The 21214-nt window shown below is 43.5% G+C and overlaps 1 protein-coding gene across 2 annotated transcripts in view; it reads right to left on the reverse strand.

The window, feature by feature from the left end:
* The window catches only part of LOC137305964 (cadherin-7-like), a 94853-nt gene that overhangs the window by 52657 nt on the left and 20982 nt on the right, over window positions 1–21214 (reverse strand). For both annotated transcript variants that reach the window (XM_067974941.1, XM_067974949.1), the window contains one exon: window positions 4619–4806. In XM_067974941.1, the coding sequence (XP_067831042.1) occupies window positions 4619–4806 (188 nt within the window). The remainder of the gene's footprint in view (window positions 1–4618; window positions 4807–21214) is intronic.

Raw genomic sequence — 21214 nt, forward strand, 5'->3', positions numbered from 1 at the left:
AGAGATCTCATTGGCGATCTTTGACTTCCATCCGATACAGTCACAACTGAGTAGAATGGGCCTATGTTCTCTGGAGTTTAGAAGAATGAGAGGTGATCTCATTGAAACATGCAAGATTCTGAGAGGGCTTGACAGGGTAGATGCTGAGAGGATGTTTCTCCCAGCTGGAGAGTCTAGAATTAGGGGGCATAGTCTCAGGATAAGGGGTCGGCCATTTAAGATGGAGATGAGGAGGAATTTCTTCACTCAGAGGGTTGTGAATCTTTGGAATTCTCTACCCCAGAGGGCTGCGGATGCTCAGTTGTTGAGTATATTCAAGGCTGAGATCGATAGATTTTTGGACTCTAAGGGAATCAAGGGATGTGAGGATAGGGCGGGAAAGTGGAGTTGAGGTCGAAGATCAGCCACGATCTGATTGATTGGTGGAGCAGACTCTAGGGGCCGTGTGGCCTACTCCTGCTCCTATTTCTTATGTTCTATAATCAGCGGAGCGGCTGAGCTGCCGATGTCGGGCGACCCGACCCACAAGCAGCCTCCTGCCTGTTTCAGTTGTTCGCCTATTTACATCCCTACCCCGGGTGGGCCTTGGATGTCAATGTTATGGCTGAGGTGACCATCCGCCCCCCCCACCCCTCGACCCCACCCCGACCCCCACCCTGATTTTCAACTGTCGACCATCCATTTTTCAAGCAGGCGGCAGTTGAAAATCGCCCTCTTCCTCTCTTAACCTTTCCGCTTCTGTCTCCTTCCAGGCTGGCAAGAATTTTGAACAGGCCAAAAAAAACACACTGCCTGGCTGGACAACGGTGGCCTTGTGTCACCAGAGCCAAGGAAGTTCAGGGCCGTTAGCTTCTTCCAATAATCTGTTGAGTTTCAAGATCGGGCAGCATACAACGCCTGAGTTACCTCCCCAGCAAGAAGCCTTGCCAGCTGGGAGCAAATATGAGGATTTTGGGCATGCACCACACATTTAAATGGTCAGAAAATAGGGTTGCCAACCCTCCAGGATTGTCCTGGAGTCTCCAGGAATTAAAGATTGAACTCCTGGTCACTGCTTCCTGCAACTCTGGAGAAAAATCACAGGGGGCATTAAAAAGATGTTTTTTTTCTCAGAACACTTTTGTTTATTAGTTATGCTAATACTGGAGATTAGGGGGGAAAGGCCGCTTGACTGACAGTCAGGAATCATCCAATCGGGTAACAAAGAGTCTGTTCACTTCCCGATTGGTGCGGGAATAGTGGGCATGTCGGGCGACCAATGGCGGGACCGTGGGGGCGGGAGGTTCATGTAGAAACATGGAAACATAGAAAATAGGAGCAGGAGTAGGCCATTTGGCCCTTCGAGCCTGCTCTACCATTCAATATGATCATGGCTGATCCTCTATCTCAATACCACATTCCCGCTCTCTCCCCATACCCCTTTGATGCCTTTTGTGTCTAGAAATCTATCTAGCTCCTTCTTAAATATATTCAGTGACTTGGCCTCCACAGCCTTCTGTGGTAGAGAATTCCACAGGTTCACCACCCTCTGAGTGAAGAAATTTCTCCTCATCTCAGTCCTAAATGTCCTACCCCATATCCTGATACTGTGACCCCTCGTTCTGGACCCCCCAGCCAGGGGAAACACCCTCCCTGCATCCAGTCTGTCTAGCCCTGTCAGAATTTTATATGTTTCAATGAGATCCCCTCTCATTCTTCTAAACTCGAGTGAAAACAGGCCAAGTCGACCCAATCTCTCCTCATACGACAGTCCTACCATCCCAGGAATCAGTCCGGTGAACCCTCGCTGCACTCCATCTATGGCAAGTATATCCTTTCTTAGGTAAGGAGACCAAAACTGCACACAATACTCCAGGTGTGGTCTCACCAAGGCCCTGTACAACTGCAGTAAGACATCCTTGCTTCTATACTCAAATCCTCTTGCAATTAAGGCCAACATACCATTTGCCTTCCTAACTACTTGCTGCACCTACATGTTTGCTTTCAGTGACTAGTGTACAAGGACACCCAGGTCCCTTTGTACATCAACATTCCCCAATCTATCACCATTTAAATAATACTCTGCCTTTCTGTTTTTCCTTCCGAAGTGGATAACTTCACATTTATCCACATTATACTGCATCTGCATATATTCCTCCAGGAATATGTCCAACCAGAGTTGGCAACCTTGTCAGAAAGCAATGTGCTCTAACTTCCAATATGTGCAGTTAGCAGCTGAAGCTCCCTGATAGGAACACAAAAGTTGAAAAATTGCTCCTTATCTAATTGAAATATGTACTTCTAATGCAGGGGAAAACGTAAGAGAATTTTTTTTTTTCAGATCAATATAAGCCCAGAAAACTTCTTCGATTTTCACAGATCAATCCACTTATCTGACTTTTCATCATATGCCTCGATCCCTTCTTTCTCCAGAAACACAGCGGATTTCAGTATATATCGACAATTTGGACTTAAATGTAGGGGGCATGATGAAGAAGTTTGCAGATGACACAAAAATTGTCCGTGTGGTTGATAGTGAGGAGGAAAGCTGTAGACTGCAGGAAGATATCAATGGACTGGTCAGGTGGGCAGAAAAGTGGCAAATGGAGTTCAATCCGGAGAAGTGTGAGGTAATGCATTTGGGGAGGGCAAACAAGGCAAGGGAATGCACAATAAATGGGAGGATACTGAAATGTTTAGAGGAACAGAGGGACCTTGGAGTGCATGTCCACAGATCCCTGCAGGTAGCAGGGCAGGTAGATAAGGTGGTTAAGAAGGCATACAGGATACTTGCCTTTATTAGCCGAGGTATAGAATATAAGAGCAGAGAAGTTATGCTAGAGCTGTATAAAACACTAATTAGGCCACAGCTAGAGTATTGCATATAGTTCTGGTCACCACATTACAGGAAAGATGTGATTGCACTAGAGAGGGTACAGAGGAGATTTACGAGGATGTTGCCAGGACTGGAGAATTTTAGCAATGAGGAAAGATTGGATAGGCTGGGGTTGTTTTCTTTCGTACAGAGAAGGCTGAGAGGAAATTTAATTGAGGTGTATAAAATTATGAGGGGCCTAGATAGAGTGGACACGAAGGACCTATTTCCCTTAGCAGAGAGGTCAAAAACCAAGGGGCACAGATTTAAAGTACTGGTAGAGAGATTAGAGGGGAGTTGAGAAGAATTGTTTTCACCCAGAGGGTGGTGGGGGTCTGGAACTCACTGCCTGAAAGGGTGGTCGAGGCAGAAACCCTCATTGCATTTAAAAATTATTTGCACATGCATTGAAGTGCCGTAACCTACAAGGCTATGGACCAAGAGCTGGAAAGTGGGATTAGACAGGATGGCTCTTTTTCAGCCGGCACAGACATGATAGGCCAAATGGCCTCCTTCTGTTCCATAAATTTCTACGATTCCATGAATCTATGATTGCTACCTTGAACCAATTTCTACCACCTGCTTCAATAGCCATCTCTGGTAATTTAATCCACAAGGTACCCTTTGTTTCAACAACAACTAATTGCATTTATATAGTGTCTTTGACATAGTAAAACATTCCAAGGCGCTTCACAGGAGCGTTAGCAAACAAAATTTGACACCAAGCCACATAAGGAGATATTAGGACAGAAAGCTTGGTTCAAAGAGATAAGTTTTATGGAGCATCTTAAAGGGAGGAGAGAGAGGTAGAGAGGTTTAGGGAGGGAATTCCAGAGCTTGGGGCCTAGACAGCTGAAGGCACGGCCGCCAATGGTGGAGCGATGAAAATCAGAAGGAGCGCAGAGATCTCGGAGGGATGTAGGGCTGGAGAAGGTTTCAGAGGTAGGGAGGGGCGAGGCCATGGAGCAATTTGAAAACCAGGATAAGAATCTTAAAATTGAGGCGATGACGGACCAGGAGCCAGTGTAGGTCAGCGAGCAAGTCAACATGTTCTGCCTGACTTAATTTCTTGTTCCTAACTTTCTAATTTTTAAACTTGTGTCTGTTGGTATTTGAAGCCTTCACCATTCTGAACAATCTTCCTGGATCGATAATGTCAATTCCCTTCATAAGTTTGAAAGCTTTCTCAACTATTGCTCATCCGTTCTTCACAGCAAGCAGAACTATCTCTGTTGCGTGTTTCTGAAGGGTAATAATATCTATGCGATTAGTTAACTGGGAACATTGGGGGGGAAAGCTGGCATTCATTGTCCTGGTTTCCTGACTGCCACAAACCTGTATCGGGGCTTTGGATTTCATGGTGAAGATTTAAAGCTGTAATTGAAAGATTTGATATAGGAGGAAAGACTGGCTCTGATGTGGGATTATCGTAGAGAAAACAGGGTCAGATAGCAAACAGCAAGAAAAGTTATAAATAGCTTTATATGCAGTGGAAGTCAGTCAAAGTGCAGTGTTATAACTGAGACACCAGTAGGCGACAAGAGAGACAGTAACCACAAGTGACAACATTGAAAATTAATGTATAATCCATCATTTAAAAACCTGTCTGTACTGTATCTCTACAGTGAGAATTATATGGTATTCCAAAAGGCAGTGATTAATTCCCTTCAGCTCAGTTCCGCAAAGACTAGCAGATTTCAATTTAGTCAACGAAACCTTCATTCAAACACCTCAGCAGAATATTTCCCCTTTGACCAGTCTTACCTTTTGAAGAGCGATGATCCCCTCCTGAGTCTCCTTGTCAGTAGAAATTTTGAGAACAGCAAAGCCATCTCCATCGACGATTCTGTATTCCATTTCAGCACTTGGGCCAACATCGGCATCCAGAGCTTTGATTTTAGCGACGGTTGAAGCCACGGGTAAAGATTCAGGCACATTGTATTGATAAAACCCTGTCAAGAAGAAGGCTTAAAAACGTCATTCACCCAAAATTCACTGCATTCGTTTCTTGCCTTGCAGAGCGACCAGGAAGGATGTCGAAATAGCCTCTTGATTTTAACCCAACGCCGCACCGGCGGGAACGCGATTGAAATAACAGAAGGAGAAAGGCTTAACAACCCGTTTCCCGCCAGAAACCCACCGACTGCCATTTTAACTCCGGGAGTTGACTCTGGGGGAAAACTGGACCCGACGGAAAGTAGCAGCAGCCTCATTGCTGAATGCAAATCGGGGTCCTAAGATGTCATTAGGATCCCGTGATTTTAACTGGGCGGTTCAGAAATCCCGCCCGGTGGCAAACCCAATGAGTAAAACCTCGCGGGATTGGCTTCGCAAACTGACTAGGTATTTTTGAGCCTGCAGCTTGCTTCTTTCTGATTGTATTTTTGCCTAAACCACCCTGGTTAAGCGTTCACAGTTCATCGTGTGCGGCATTTTTGCTCTATTGCTTTGGATGGAGGAACATCGACTGCAGTTTGCCCTCCTGCAGATCAGTGGAAGTGATGAGCCCCCAGCCCCATGGGAATGGGAGTGGCCCATCAGTACCTCAAAATTGGGCTGGAATCCTATCTCTGTCATAGGACTCCAATTAGCATATCACCAATAGCCTCCGCCTGAAACATGCCAAGCCCCCCAATCAAAATACAGGTGAGTGGGAACGGAGTAGGAATGGGGCGATAAGATATCATCGTGATTTCGGGGAGCTACTATCCCATTCCTGCTGAGTGGAGGCCTTCGAATATCAGCCCATCCATGTTCATCTATAATCCATACATTCAATAGAGCTCCCTTACAAGGTACCATGTATACTGTAGGCTGTCAACATAACATATGGATAATTTTACAAATTCCCCTTTCCAGTGTGGAGTGCACATCAGGATTCAATGGATGGAAAACAATGGAGGAGCCCATGTCCAAATTCGAGATGTGTGCAAATACGTGCATTTACCCTTTATATGCCAACGTGTTGTAACCAAAGGCCAATTGCAATTTTAAAAAGTATACATAGAATTACATAGAATGAACAGCGCAGAAACAGGCCATTCGGTCCATGCCGGTGTTTATGCTCCACACGAGCCTCTTCCCTCCCTACTTCATCTAACCCTATCAGTATATCCTATTCTTTTCTCCCTCGTGTATTTAACTAGCTTCCCCTTTATACGAAACAATAGGGATCTAAGTGTTGTGCCCTTACGGGCCTCCACTGAACAATTCTCCTCAGTTTGACTTCACACTTCTTTTTCATACTCGGTAAGTTAATGCCAAATTTATTGCCCACCCCTAGTTGCCCCCAAAATGGTAGAGGTGTGCCTTCTCCTTGAACCACTGCAGTCCTTGTGGTGATTGTACTCCCACAATGGTGCTCCATAAAGAATTCAAAGATTTTGCTCAGTGACAATGAAGGAACCGTGATATAGAATCATAGAATCTATCATAGAAGAAGGCCATTTGGCCCATCGTGCCCATGCTGGCTCATTGAAAGAGCCATCCAATTAGTCAATTAGACCCACTCCCCTGCTCTTTCCCCATAGCCCTGCTATTTTCTCCGCTTCAAGTATTTATCCAATTCCCTTTTGAAAGTTACTGTTGAATCTGCTTCTACCGCCCTTTCAGGCAGAACATTCCAGATCGTAACAACTCCCTGGGCAAAAATAAATTCTCCCCATCTCCCCTCCGCTTCTTTTGCCAATTACCTTAAATCTGTGTCCTCTGGTTACTGACCATCCTGTCAGTGGAAACAGTTCCTCCTTATTTACTCTATCAAAACCCTTCATGATTTTGAACACCTCTACGCCCAAATCAGGAAGATGTGTCACTTTAAGGAGAACTTGAAGGTGAGGATACTCCTTGACATTCTGCTTTTGTTCTTCTTAGTGGTAAAGGTCATCGGAGTTGCTGTTAAATTAAGCTTGGTGAGTTAGCGCAGTGCATCCTGTAGGTGGTACATACTGCAGCCAGAGGTGGTGAAGGGGGTGGATATTAAGTGTAGTGACAGGGTGATGATTAAAGCAGATTGCTCTGTCCTGGGTGGCTCTGAACTTGGTGAATGTTGTGGCGGTTGCCCCCATCCAGGAAACTTGAGCATTGTAAATGGTGGAGAGGATTTTATTCGTCAGAAAGTGAGCTACTGATTGCAGACGACCCGACCTCTTCCCTGCTACTGTGGCCATGGTGAAGATATGGCTGGTCCAGTTAAGCTTCTGGTCAGTGGTGACCCTGAGGGTGTTGATGGTGGGAAATGCAACAGTGGTGCTGCTGTTGAAAGTTGGGCCTGTTCTTGTTGGAAATAGTCACTGCTTGGCATGAATGTTACCTGCCACTTCTCAGTCCAAGCTTGGATCTTCTCTAGGTCCTATTGATGATTCCTTCCACCACTTTGATGATTGAGAGGAGGCTGTTAGGATAATAATTGGCCAGGTTAGATTTGTCCTGCTTTTTGCGGATCTGACGTACTTGGGCAATTTTCCACATTGTTGGGTACATGCCGATGTTACAGCTGCACTGCAACAGCTTGACTAGGGGTGCAACTAGTGCTGGTGCGCAGGTCTTCAGCACAACAACAGGCATGTTGTCAGGGCCCATAGCCTTTGCTGTGCACATCGCACTCAACTGCTTCTTAATGTTACGTAGAGTGAACTGTATCTGCTGGTCACTAGCATCAGGTTGAGATTAAGTGAGATTATCCATTTGTTACTTTTAGCTGAAGACACTTGCAAACCATTCAGCCTTGCTCTTGCCCTTATGTACTGGGCTCCACCATGGCACCTCCTCCTCCTGTTAGTTGCCTGATTGTCCACCACCATTCTTTCTCGATGCGGTAAGGCTACAGAACTTTGCTCTGATCCATTGGTTGTGGGATCACTCGGATCAGTTTAAAGCCTGCTGCTTTGGGTGTTTAGCATGCAGGTGAACTTGAGTTGTAGCTTCACTAGAATCATAGAATCGTTACAGCACAGAAGGAGACCGTTCGGCCCATCAAGCCTGTGCCGGCTCCTTGTAAGAGCAATCCAGTTAGTCTCATCCCCCGTTCTTTCCCCGTAGCCCTGCAAACTTTTTCTCTTTAAATATTTATCCAATTCCTTTTTGAAAGCCACGATTGAGTCTGCATCCACCACCCTTTCAGGCAGCGCATTCCAGATCATAACCACTCGCTGCGTAAAAAAGATTTCCTCATGCCGCCTTTTTTTCTTTTGCCAATCACCTTAAATCTGTGTCCGCTGGTTCTCGATTCTTCTGCCAATGGGAACAGTTTCTCTTTATTTACTTTATCTGTCAAATCTCCTCTCAACCTTCTCTGCTCTAAGGAGAACAACCCCAGCTTCTCCAGTCTACCCACGTAACTGAAGTCCCTCATCCCTGGAACCATTCTAGTAAATCTCTACTGCGCCTTCTCTAGGGCCTTCACATCCTTCCTAAAGTGCGGTGCCCAGAATTGGACACAATACTCCAGCTGTGGCCGAACCAGTGGCACCATTAGGTCGGTGCATCTTTCTCAGGTATGCCTGTTGCTGACTCCTGGAATGCCCTTCTTACTCTGCATTGACCCAGGGTTGGTCTCCTGGCTCGATGGTGACGGACTGAGGGATGTGCTGGACCATTAGATTATTGATTGTGGTGGTATATAATTCCGATAGCCTGTAGCGCCTCATGGATGCCCAGTTTTGGAATGCGAGATCTGTCCTTAGTCTGTCCTCCGTGGCACAACAGTAATGTTACTCTTCTCACAATTACTCACAGTTTCCTATTTTAAAGTATTTCTTATCCAGTTCTTTGCTTTACCCTGTGTTTTTGTGGCTTTTAGTTTCCATGCCTTTTATATGGAACATTGTGACAATCTTGCTGAAAAATGAAATAATCCATGTCAATGGGAGTGCCAGTGTCTACTTTGTGTGTAACATCCTCAAAAGGAGTCAAAGGTTTGTCAGGCAAGATCTCCCCTTTCAAAATCCACACTGAGTGTTTCCTATTAAGTTATTGTTGTCGAGGAGTTCCTCCAGCCTGGCACCTAGAAAACTGTTATTTTACCTGTTGTCGATGCTATTGATGTGGTTGCTAGGGTCAGCTTTTTAAACACAGGTACTATCTTTATCTGCTTCCAGCCCGACTAAACCACACCAGCGCGTACTGATCCCTCCTTGACGACAGCCAGGGACCAACAAATGTTCCTCCCCGGTGTCCTGAAGCACTTTTATATTTATACATAAAATCATAATCTGATTTGGAGGATTTGTAAGTCCCCCGAGATATTTGTAGCTCCACGATGCTGACTTCAGAATCTTCTCGGATACTGTTCTCCACTGAAGATAGCGAGGTAGCATCATCATAGAATCATACAACACAGAAGGAGGCCATTCGGCCCATCGTGTGGGTTCTTTGAAAGAGCTATCCAATTAGTCCCACACCATTTTTTCCCCAATAACCCTGCAAATTTTTACTTTTTAAGTATTTATGCATTTCCCTTTTGAACGTTACTATTGAATCAGCTTCCACCACCCTTTCAGGCAGTGAATTCCAGATCATAACAACTCGCTGCTTAAAAAAAAATCTTCATCTCTCCTCTGGTGCCAGTGGAAACAGTAACTCCTTATTTACTCTATCAAAACCCTTCATAATTTTGGATGCCTCTATTAAATCTCCCCTTAACCCTCTTTGCTCTAAGGAGAACAATCCCAGCTTCTCCAGTCTCTCCACATAATTGAAGTCCCTCATCCTTGGTACCATTCTATTACATCTCCTCTGCAGGTCCATCCTTAAAATATTTTCATGAGGCTGTTAGCATTTGTTTCGCATCTGTTTCGCATTTGACTCCTGGGGGTTTCCCAGGCCTCAGGAAACCCGGCAGCTGAAGGGAGGCGAAAACGGCAGAATGGAACAGGTAAGTCCTTTCCAGCACTGCTTGTGGGCCGGGAGGAGCAGGAGTGCTCCCTTCCCCGGTCTACCAACCTAACCTGTAAACCACCCCGCGATCCGACCCCCTCCATCGACTGACCCCCGATGCCCAACTCCCCTCCCAATCTCCGATGCCCAACACCCCCCCAACAATGTCTGATGTCCAACACTCACTGCCGCCCCCAACCAATGTATGACTCATCTCCGTTCCCTCTCCCCTGCTGCCTACCCACCCGACACAGCCAGCCAGCCTCTCAATCTGTCTGGCTAAGGCTGGGAAACCAATTAAAAAAAAATCAAAATCAAGCCCTGCCATTAAATTCGGCAGGACCTCCAGGAAACAAGTATTGCCGGGTATCCCGGTGGTTAAATCTACCCCCCCCCCCGGCCCCACCGCTGCCTCCCCGTTATTATCGGGGCCTGTGTAATCCACGTCATTCTCTTTGAGCAAATTTCTATTTTTCTCGGAGAATTGTCTCCCTCCTTTCCCTTGTAGTTTTGGATACTTTTGTTTCAATTCCCATTTTAAATGACCAACTCATCATCCATTTTAAAAATTGCTGCGACCTCTTGTTTAGCCTGAGGTTGCTGGCCTTAGTCCTGTACTTGACCTGGATGACCAGCATTACTCTTTCAAAGGTGTTCCATTTGACTTCCACTGAAATGTTGACCAACGTCCTCCTCCAATCTATTTGTCTCAATTCTTCCCTCAGCTCTTTGAATTTAAACTTCTTGAAGTTAATACACCTGGTTCTTGGTCTTTGGTATAACATAATAAGGTTAATCTTGATCATGCTGCTGTCGCTGTCCCCCAGGGGCACGACAGCTTCCATTTCTTGTACGTTATCTGGGTCTTTTGAAAATACCAGGTCAAGATGAGCACCGCCTCTTGTGGTTTCCCTGACGCACTGAGTCAGGGGGCAGTGATGCGTTGCATTTACCAGCCTCTGACTCTAAAGCCACTTGGGTCTTCCTGACTTATATTGGGTTGATTGATGTCTCCCATTAAAATAACTTTCTTCTTTTCACACACCGTTCTTATCTCTTAATATAACAAACTGTCCTCCTGCTAGTATTGACCTAGTGATCTGAAGAATTCCCCTAGCGTTAGCTTGGATTTATTCACATTAGAGATTTCTGACCGGAGCAATTCTTTTTGTGGTTTATCCCCTCCCACAGGATCAACTTTATTTACCTCCCAGCTGTCCTTGACGTGTGGCTACACCACCTCCTTTTCTGTCTTTTACGAACCCTAATGCCCTTGGAATATCAAATTGATTTCCATCCTCTGGGTTTCACCATGTTTCTGATATTTCCATCAGGTCGCAGTTCCCTGCTACCACAATCACATATATTTAAGAAATAGCTCAGGGACCAAAATATTTATATTGTACATACTAGAAGATCTCCCATTGTGTCTAATGATCACAGATAAAATAAATCAAATAGTGCTTTTGTTACAGTGCACTATAGGAGTGCTAGTAAAGAAGTTTCTCCTGAATTCCCTATTATTTATTAGTGACTATCTTATATTTATGGCCCCTAGTTCTGGTCTCTCCCACAAGAGGGAACATCTTCTCTCCGTCTACCCTATCAAACCCTTTCATAATCTTAAAGACCTCTATCAGGTCACCCCTCAGTCTTCTCTTTACTAGAGAAAAGAGCCCCAGCCTGTTAAGCCTTTCCTGCTAAGTATATCAGGTATCATAGTATCGATATAGGTAAAGCACAGAAGGAGGCCATTCAGCCCATCATGCCTGTGCCGGCTCTTTGAAAGAGCTATGCAATTAGTCCCATTCCCTGCTTTTTCCCCATAGCCCTGTAAACTTTTCCCCTTCAAGTATTTATCTAATTCCCTTTTGAAAGTTACTATTGAATCTGTTTCCACCACCCTTACAGGCAGTGAATTCCAGATCATTACAGCTCACCACCAAAAAATATTTCCTCATGCCACCTCTGGCTTTTTTGCTGATCACCTTAAATCTGTGTCCTCTGTTTACTGACCTGTCTGCCACTGGAAACAGTTTCTCCTTATTTACTCTGTCAAAACCTTTCATGATTTTGAACACCTCTATCAAATCTCCATTTAACCATCTCTGCTCTAAGGAGAACAACCCCAGCTTCTCCAGTCTCTCCACAAAACTGAAGTCCCTCATCCCTGGTACCGTTCTAGTAAATCTCTCTGCACCCTTTCTAAAGCCTTGACATCCTTCCTAAAGTGCGGTGTCCAGAATTGAACACAATACTCCAGCTGAGTCCTAACCAGTGTTTTATAAAGGTTTAGCGTAACTTCTTTGCCTTTGTACTCTATGCCTCTATTAATAAAGCCCAGGATCCCATATGCTTTTTTAACAGCCTTCTCAACTTGTCCTGCCACCTTCAAAGATCTGTGTACATACACCCACCCAGGTCTCTCTGTTCCTGCAATCCCTTTAAAGTTGTACCATTTAGTTTATAATGCCTCTCCTCATTCTTCCTAGCAAAATGTATCACTTCACATTTCTCTGCATTAAATTTCATCTGCCATGTGTCCTCCTAAAGTCTGTTACTATCCTCCACATTGTTTGCTACAATTCCAAGTTTTGCATCATCTGCAAACTTTGAAATTATACCCTCTATACCCAACTCCAGGTCATTAATATAGATCATAAAGAGCAGTGGTCCTAATACTGACCCCTGGGGAACACCACTGTATACTTCCCTCCAGTCTGAAAAACAACCGTTCACCACTACTCTCTGCTTTCTGTCCCCTAGCCAATTTTGTATCCACGCTGCCACTGTCCCTTTAATCCCATGGGCTTTAATTTTGCTAACAAGTCTATTATGTGGTACTTTATCAAATTCCTTTTGAAAGTCTATATACACAACATCAACCGCACTACCCTCATCAACCCTTTCCATTACTTCATCAAAGAATTCAATCAAGTTAGTCAAACACGATTTTCCTTTAACAAATCCGTGCTGACTTTCATTAGGTACAGGCTAATCTTTATTCTCTCCATTATCTCAAAGCTCATAAAACAAGTCACACTCGATCAAGCGTATGAATATTAGCAAATTTATGAATAACAAGAAATTTTGGTTCAGATTCATTGTACTGCCATTAAACTTTCGCATCTAAATTACTTGATGCCTTCCATCGGGAAGAGATGTATGAAGCTAAGCTACTCAGAAAGCCTTCGATATGAAATTACAAAATATTACAAATTTCGAACATGTGGTCTCTCTGTGACAGCTCTTTATTGGCTCTCTATTTAACTTCATGACAAAAACAGAAAGTTGTCATCAGCAAAATTGGGAATCAGACTTGTGCTCTGTGTCTTTGAAGCCCCCGGGGTTCTGTGCTGAGCCCTTTGTTATTTTGTGTTTGCACCAATGATCTTCCTGAAGTTTTTTTTAAACATGGAGATGAAAATATTCCAGTTTGCTCCCTTGAATCACTAAAGAAATGCTGGACAATTAATCTGGACAAGCAGTATATTCCTGCTGACTTACACTCTCTGAATCAGCGTTGACAATATGGCCTGCTCTATTGATTGTTTTTGCACCTTTGCTAATTCTGAAATGCACCAGCACAACTTGATAATGGACTCAAGCCTGAACTCATTTCTGTTATGTCTTTATCTCTATACCACCTATTACATCCATATCTGATGGAGCACATGGCAGTTTCCCAATACCACTTACCATCCACTCTGTGGCTGTTTGTAAATGTATATTGAACAGAAATGTTATTAAAAATGTATGTGCATCATGCAAAAAATAAATAGATCTCTGTTACAGTTTACTCATTGGGAGTATACAGTATCATTGGGGTAACTCCACTCTATCTGAATTTAAAATGTGTAGGGTGGATTGTATCTTTGGGTCTTAAAATCCAACGGCAATACATTCTCCTGAATTCCTATCCTCACGGCTCAGTGATTTTGTTATTTCCCCTAATGGTTCTGCACTTTAGCTGATCCATAGCATCAAATACCTGAGAAGTTTCTTAGTTTCCCCGTTGATTTTAATTGCCAGATTATAAAGCTTAGCAAGCTATAGCTTCAACCCTCCGAAATCTCTGTGCTCCTCCAATTCTGGCCTCGAGCGCATCCCCGATTTCCTTCACCCCACCATTGGTGGCCGTGCCTTCAGCTGCCTAGGCCCTAAGCTCTGGAATTGCCCCCCCAAACCTCTCTGCCTCTCCACCTATGGGGAAAGAGCAGGGGAGTGGGACTAATTGGATAGCTCTTTCAATACATCGGCACAAGCACGATTGGCCGAATGGCCTCCTTATGTGCTGTAACATACTATGCTACTATGATACCTCTCTCTCCTCCTTTAAGACACTCCTTAAAACCTACCTCATTAACCAAGCTTTAGGTCACCTGTCCTAATATCTCCTTATGTGGATCAGTGTCCAATTTTGTTTGATAATCGCTCCTGTGAAGCACCTTGGGAGGTTTTACTACTACTTTAAAGGCATTACATAAATGCAATTTGTTGTTGTCATAGTCATTTTGTGATGCTTCTGTAATGCTGCTCCCTTGAAAAAAGGCTATAAAACCCATGGGTGTCATTCTGTTTAAATATTCATAATAATTACCTACTTTGATCATTAGAACAATCATTAAGTGAATTTTATAAGGAATAGAAGTCCATTATCTTATAACCATAAAGTTCTTAATTAAACAGCCTAGTCAATGGGACGTTTCAGCATCATCCTCTCCTTGTGTATGGCAAGACTAACAGCTGCATTTTAAATGTGGCCCCTCTCGGGTTGAACCAGACAGTTCACAACCTCAGTGTCCTATCTGACCTCGAGCTGAGCTTCTAACTCCATACTCTCTTCATCGCAAACACCGCCTACTTTCACCTCCATAACATCGCCCATCTCCGCCACTACCTCAGACCATCTTCTGCTGAAACCCTAATCTATGCCTCTGTCAGCTCCAGACTCAACTATTTTGATGTTCTTCTGGCAGCCTCCCATCCTCGAGCCTCCATAAACTTGAGCTCATTCAAAACTCTGCTGCTCATATGCTATACCACACCAACTCCGAATATCTCCTTCTTTGGCTTGGTGTCAATTTTTATCTGATTATGCTTCTGTGAAGCGCCTTGGGACATTTTTTCTATGTTACATAGAACTAACATCACAAAACAGCCCATTCGGTCCAACTGGTCTATGCCGGTGTTTATGCTCCACAAAAGCCTCCTCCCACCCCTCTTCATCTAACCCTATCAGCATATCCTTCCATTTCTTTCTCCCTCATGTCTTTATCTAGCTTCCCCTTAAATGCATCTATGCTATTTGCCTCAACTACATCTTTTGGTAATGAGTTCCACATTCTAACCATTTTCTGGGTAAAGAGGTTTCTCCTGAATTCGCTATTGGATTTATTAGTGACTATCTTATATTTATAGTCCCTAGTTTTGCTCTCCCCCACAAGTGGAAACATCTTCTCTACATCTACCCTATCTGACCCTTTCATAAGAAAAGAGCCCCAGCCTGCTCAATCTTTCCTGATACTTAAAACCTCTCGTTTCTGGTATCATCCTTTTTAATCTTTTTTGCACCTTCTCTAGTGCCTCTATATCGTTTTTATAATATGGAGACCAGAACTGTGTACAGTACTCCATGTGTGGTCTAACCAAGGTTCTATACAAGTTTAAAGTGATATACAAATTGCACTACTGATTTTTTTTTAGATAAGGATTTTAGCAGGAGGGACGAGGGAGCAAATATTTTAAGATAAACCTTTCAAGCTCCAGTAAGACAAGGTCAGTGTCAGATTTGAATCCCACAACCTAGATTTTATTACAGGGTTTATTAACTTGCCTCGGAGTGAGAAAGTTGTGGGTTCAGGCCCCTGTATGAACTTAAACACATGATCTAGGTTGACATTTCAGTGCAGTACTGAGGGAGTGCTATATTGTCAGAGGTGTCGTCTTTTTGAATGAGACATTGAACTGAGGCACGTCTGCCTGCTTAGGTGGACATAAAAAAAATGTTTCAGTTCAAAGAAGAGCAGGGAGTTATCCCAGTCTCCTGGTTTAAATTCCTCCCTCAACCAACTCCATCAAAAAGCAGACTAAATGATAATTCATTCATTTGCAGTTTATGGACCTCGCCGTACAAAAATTGGCTGCGACATTTGCCGACATTACAACAGTAACTATACTTGAAAAGTACTCCATTGGTTGTTAAGCACTTGAGGAAATCCCAAGGGCATGATAAGGCTCTATATCTTACTATTAATATCGCACAGTGTGATTTCAACAAGTATTTTCAAATAATTCCAAAATCATTTAAACATATTTTGGCTATGTCCCAATTACAATCTCATAATTGTTCAAGTATTTACAACGGAAAATAGTTCTCATTCATATACTGGCAGCAGGGACACAGTAACCAGAGGACACAGATTTAAGATAATTGGCAAAAAATCCAGGGGGGGGAAATGAGACAACATTTTTTTTTAACGCAGCAAGCTGTTATGATCTGGAATGCACTACCTGAAAAGATGGTGGAAGCAGATTCAATAGTCACTTTCAAAAAGGGGACTGGATAAATACTTGAAAAGGAGAAATTTGAAGGGCTATGGGGAGAGAGCAGCGGAGTGGAACTAATTGGATAGTTCTTTCAAAGAGCTGGCATAGGCACGATGGGCCGAATGGCCTCCTTCTGTGTTACATGATTCCAAGACTCTACCAGGTTGGGACCTTAATCTCTATTTTAAGATTGTTCTTTACCTCAATTGTTTCTAAACCTAAATTTGTAAACTAAATTCCCAATCAAACTGTCATCCTTTGTTGCTAAGCATAGTAAATATTTGGGAGAAAGACCTGCAGTGTAACATGTAATAAGCCAAAGATGGGAAGGTGTATGCTGATACATGGCCCATTATCACAAGGTTATCAAAGAATCATACAGCACAGAATGAGGCCATTCAGCCCATTATGCCTTTGCCGACTCTTTGTATCCAATTAGTCCCATTACCTTGCCCTTTCCCCATAGCCTTGCAAATTTTTCCCCTTCAAGTATTTATTCAATTCCCTTTTGAAAGTTACTATTGAATCTGCTTCCATCACCCTTTCAAGCAGTGCATCCCAGATAGTAACAGCTCGCTGTGTGAAAAAAATTCTTCACATCTCGCCTCTGGTTCTTTTGCCAATTACCTTAAATCTGTGTCCTCTGGTTACTGACACTTCTACCTCAGTAAACAGTTTCTCCTGATTTACTGTTTTCAAAACCCTTCATGATTTTGAAAACCTCTATTAAATCTACCATTAACCTTCTCTGCTCTAAGTAGAACAACCCCAGCTTCTCCAGTCTCTCCATGTAACTGAAGTACCGCAACCCTGTATCATTCTAATCAAGGGTGCAGAACATTCTGCGAGGGGAAGGGGAATAGCCAGAAGTCGTGGTCCATGTCACGACATAGGAAAGGAAAAAGTTAGAGTTTCAGGAACTAAGGAGGAAGTTAAAAAGCAGGACCTCAAAAAATCTCTGGATTACTCCCAGTGCGACACGCTAGTGAGTACAGAAATAGGAAGATAAGGCAGGTTAATGCGTGGCTAGAGACATGGTGCAAGAGGGAGGGCTTCAGATTCTTGGGGCATTGGGACCAGATCTGGGGCAGGAGGAACCTGTTGGACAGGTTGCACCTCAACAGAGTTGGGACCAATGTCCTCGTGTGGATGTTCAATAGTGCTGTGGGGGAGGGTTTAAACTAATTTGGCAGGGGGGATGGGCACCAGAATGGAGCATTGGAAAGGAGAAACAAGGTGCACAAAGGATTGGGAAAGACAGATAGCACTAGAGTAAGAAATAGTACAGTATTAGGTGGGATCAGACTGAGAGAGAATACGAGAAGGTCTAAGATAGGTTTAGAGTGCATGTGTGTAAACGCATGAAGCATGGTAAATAAGTTGGGTGAGCTGCAGGCGCAAATAGCCACATGGGAATATGATGTTGTGGTGATAGCGGAGATCAGGTTCAAAAAAGGGCAGGATTGGGTACTAAATATTCCTGAATACAAGGAAAGATAGGGAAGCAAAAAAAGGAGGGGGGTAGCAGTATTGATTAAGGAGAATATTGCAGTGCTGGGGAGAGAGGGTGTCCTTGAGGGGTCAAGGACAGTATTTATTTGGTAGGAGTTAAGAACAATAGAGGTACCATTACACTACTGGATGTATTCTATAGGTCACCAGCTAGTGAGAAGGATATAGAGGAGCAAATTTGCAGGGAAATTACAGAGAGGTGCAACAACTATACAGTAGTGATAATGGGGGACTTCAACTATCCTAATATAGACTGGGATAGTATTAGTGTAAAGGGCAAAGAGGGGGAGGAATTTATGAAATGTGTTCAGGAGAACTTTTCTGATCAGTATGTTTCCAGCCCAATGAGGAAGGAGGCATTGCTGGAATTGGTTCTGGGGAATGAGGTGGGTCAAATGGAGCAAGTGTCAGTGGGGGAACATTTAGGAAACAGTGATCATAGTATTATAAGGTTTAGATTAATTATGGAAAAGGACAAGGAGCAATTCAAAGTAAAAATACTTAATTGGAGGAGGGCCGATTTCAGTGGGTCGAGAATGGATCTGGCCCAGGTAAACTGAAATTGAAGATTGGCAGGCAAAACTGTAATCGAACAATGGGCAGTCTTTAAAGAGGAGATGGTTTGGGTACAGTCTAGATGCATTCCCACGAGGGAAAGCCAGAGCTCCCTGGATGACGAAAGATATAAGAGAGTAAGATGAAGCAGAAAAAGGGGGCGTATGACGGATGTCAGGTTGATAATACTATTGAGAACCAGGCTGAATATAGAAAATACAGAGGAGAAGTGAAAAAGGAAATAAGAGGGACAAAGAGAGAGTATGAGAATAGACTGGCGGTGAACATAAAAGGGAATCTTCTCTAGGCATATAAATAGTAAACGGGTAGTAAGAGGAGGAGTGCGGCTGATTCAGGTCCAAAAAGGAGATCTACGCATGGCTGAGATACTAAATGAGTATTTTGCATCTGTCTTTACCAAGGAAGAAGACGCTGCTAAAGTCACAGTAAAAGAGGAGGTAATTGAGATACTGGATGGGGTGAAAATTGATAAAGAGGAGGTACTAGAAAGGCTGGCTATGCTTGAAGTAGATAAGTCACCCGGTCCAGGTGAGATGCAACCTAAGTTGCTGAGGGAAGTAAGGGTGGAAATTGCAGAGGTACTGGCCATAATCTTCCAATCCTCCTTAGATATGGGGGTGGTGCCAGAGGACCGGAGAATTGCAAATGTTACACGTTGTTCAAAAAAGGGAGTAAGGATAAACCCGGCAACTACAGGCAAGTCTGTTTAACTTTGGTGGTGGGGAAGCTTTTGGAAATGATAATCCGGGACAAAATTATTAGTCACTTGGACAAGTGTGGATTAATAAAGGAAAGCCAGCATGGATTTGTTAAAGGCAAATCATGTTTAACTAGCCTGATTGAGTTTTTTGATGAGGTAACAGAGAGGGTTGATGAGGGCAATGCAGTTGATGTGGTGTATATGGACTTTCAACAGGTGTTTGATAAAGTGCCACATAATAGGCTTGTCAGCAAAATTGAAGCCCATGGAATAAAAGGGGCAGTGGCAGAATGGATACAAAATTGGCTAAGTGACAGGAAACAGAGAGTAGTGGTGAATGGTTGTTTTTCGGACTGGAGGGAGGTGTACAGTGGTGTTCCCCAGGGGCCGGTGCTGGGACCACTGCTTTTCTCGATATATATTAATGACCTGGACTTGGGTGTACAGGGCACAATTTCCAAATTTGCAGATGACACAAAACTTGGAAGTGTAGTAAACAGTGAGGAGGATAGTGATAGACTTTAGGAGGACATAGACAGGCTGACGAAATAGGTGGACACATGGCAGATGAAATTTAATGCAGAGAAGTGCCACGCGATACATTTTGGCAGGAAGACCGAAGAGAGGCAATATAAACTAAATGGTACAAATCTAAAGGAGGTGCAGGAACAGAGAGACCTGGGGGTATTTGTGCACAAATCTTTGAAGGTGGCAGGACAGGTTGAGAAAGTGGTTAAAAAGCATACGGGATCCTGGGCTTTACAAATAGAGGCATAGAATACAAAAGCAAGGAAGTTATGTTGAACCTTTATAAAACACTGGTTCGGCCACAACTGGTGTATTGTGTCCAATTCTGGGCACCGCATTTTAGGAAGGATGTGAAGGCCTTAGAAAGGGTGCAGAAAAGATTTACTAGAATGGTTCCGGGGATGAGGGACTTCAGTTACATGGATAGACTGGAGAAGCTGGGGTTGTTCTCCTTAGAGCAAAAAAGGTTGAGAGGAGATTTGATAGAAGTGTTCAAAATCATGAAGGGTTTAGACAGAGTAGATAGAGAGAAACTGTTCCCATTGGTGGAAGGGTCAAGAACCAGAGGACACAGATTTTAGGTGATTGGCAAAAGAACCAAAGACGAAGTATGGAAAACCTTTTTTATGCAGCGAGTAGTTATGATCTGGAATGCGCTGCCTGAAAGGATGATGGAAGCAGATTCAATCATGGCTTTTGAAAAGGAATTGGATAAATACTTGAAGGGAAAAAATTTGCAGGGCTACGGGGAAAGAACGGAGGCATGGGACTAACTGGATTGCTCTTACAAAGAGCCGGTATAGGCTCGATGGGCCGAATGGCCTCCTTCTATGCTGTAACGATTCTATGATTTCATGATTCTAAATCTCCTCTGCACCCTCTCCAAGGCCTTGACATCCTTCATGAAGTTTGGTGCCTAGAATTTGACACAATACTCCAGCTGGGTCCTAACTAGTGATTTATAAAGGTTCTTCAGTTGAGAGAACCTTTTAAGATGAGCTTTCATTCTTGCAGTGCACACTTGCTAAAATGCAGCTATCCATTCTCTGACTTTAATTATTAAAAGTAATATCTCAACAAATCCCAGGTTGGCAATCTTAAGGCCTTTTTTTTCTTCTTAATGATTTCTTTCAAAGGTATAGATGTTATTAAATTTGGATCATCAATTGCTAAAAGGTTGGCTTTGCAGACTTGGAGCTCTCTAGACCTTTCCCCGATGACAAGATGGTAGAGACATGGTTAACCTAAAGATTAGTATTAGTTTGGGAACTGAGGATAAATGCTTTCAAAAGGTACGGCTGCTATTTCTGAATTATTTACAAGGCATGTGATTCGTGGCTAGGTCATCCAACTCTTCAATTTGTTTGGTGAGCTCAGGGAGTTTTACTTACTTCCCTCCGTGCCAGTCAGGTTTGATCGCCTTTAAGGAGCAGCCATATTCCTTGCTGCGCTATGGTGAAACATTATCATAATTTATACTAAATGTGTTGGGTTTATGGCGGTAGTTTTCTTCTCTTTCCTGCTGTAAACTTTCAGACTTTTGTGACCAGGCTCCAACTGACAAATGCACAAGGCTGATATACTGGCATGTCAATAAGTGCCCGGTATTCAGCTTCTCA

Source organism: Heptranchias perlo, chromosome 3 (assembly GCF_035084215.1).
Source record: "Heptranchias perlo isolate sHepPer1 chromosome 3, sHepPer1.hap1, whole genome shotgun sequence".
Taxonomy (NCBI): domain Eukaryota; kingdom Metazoa; phylum Chordata; class Chondrichthyes; order Hexanchiformes; family Hexanchidae; genus Heptranchias; species Heptranchias perlo.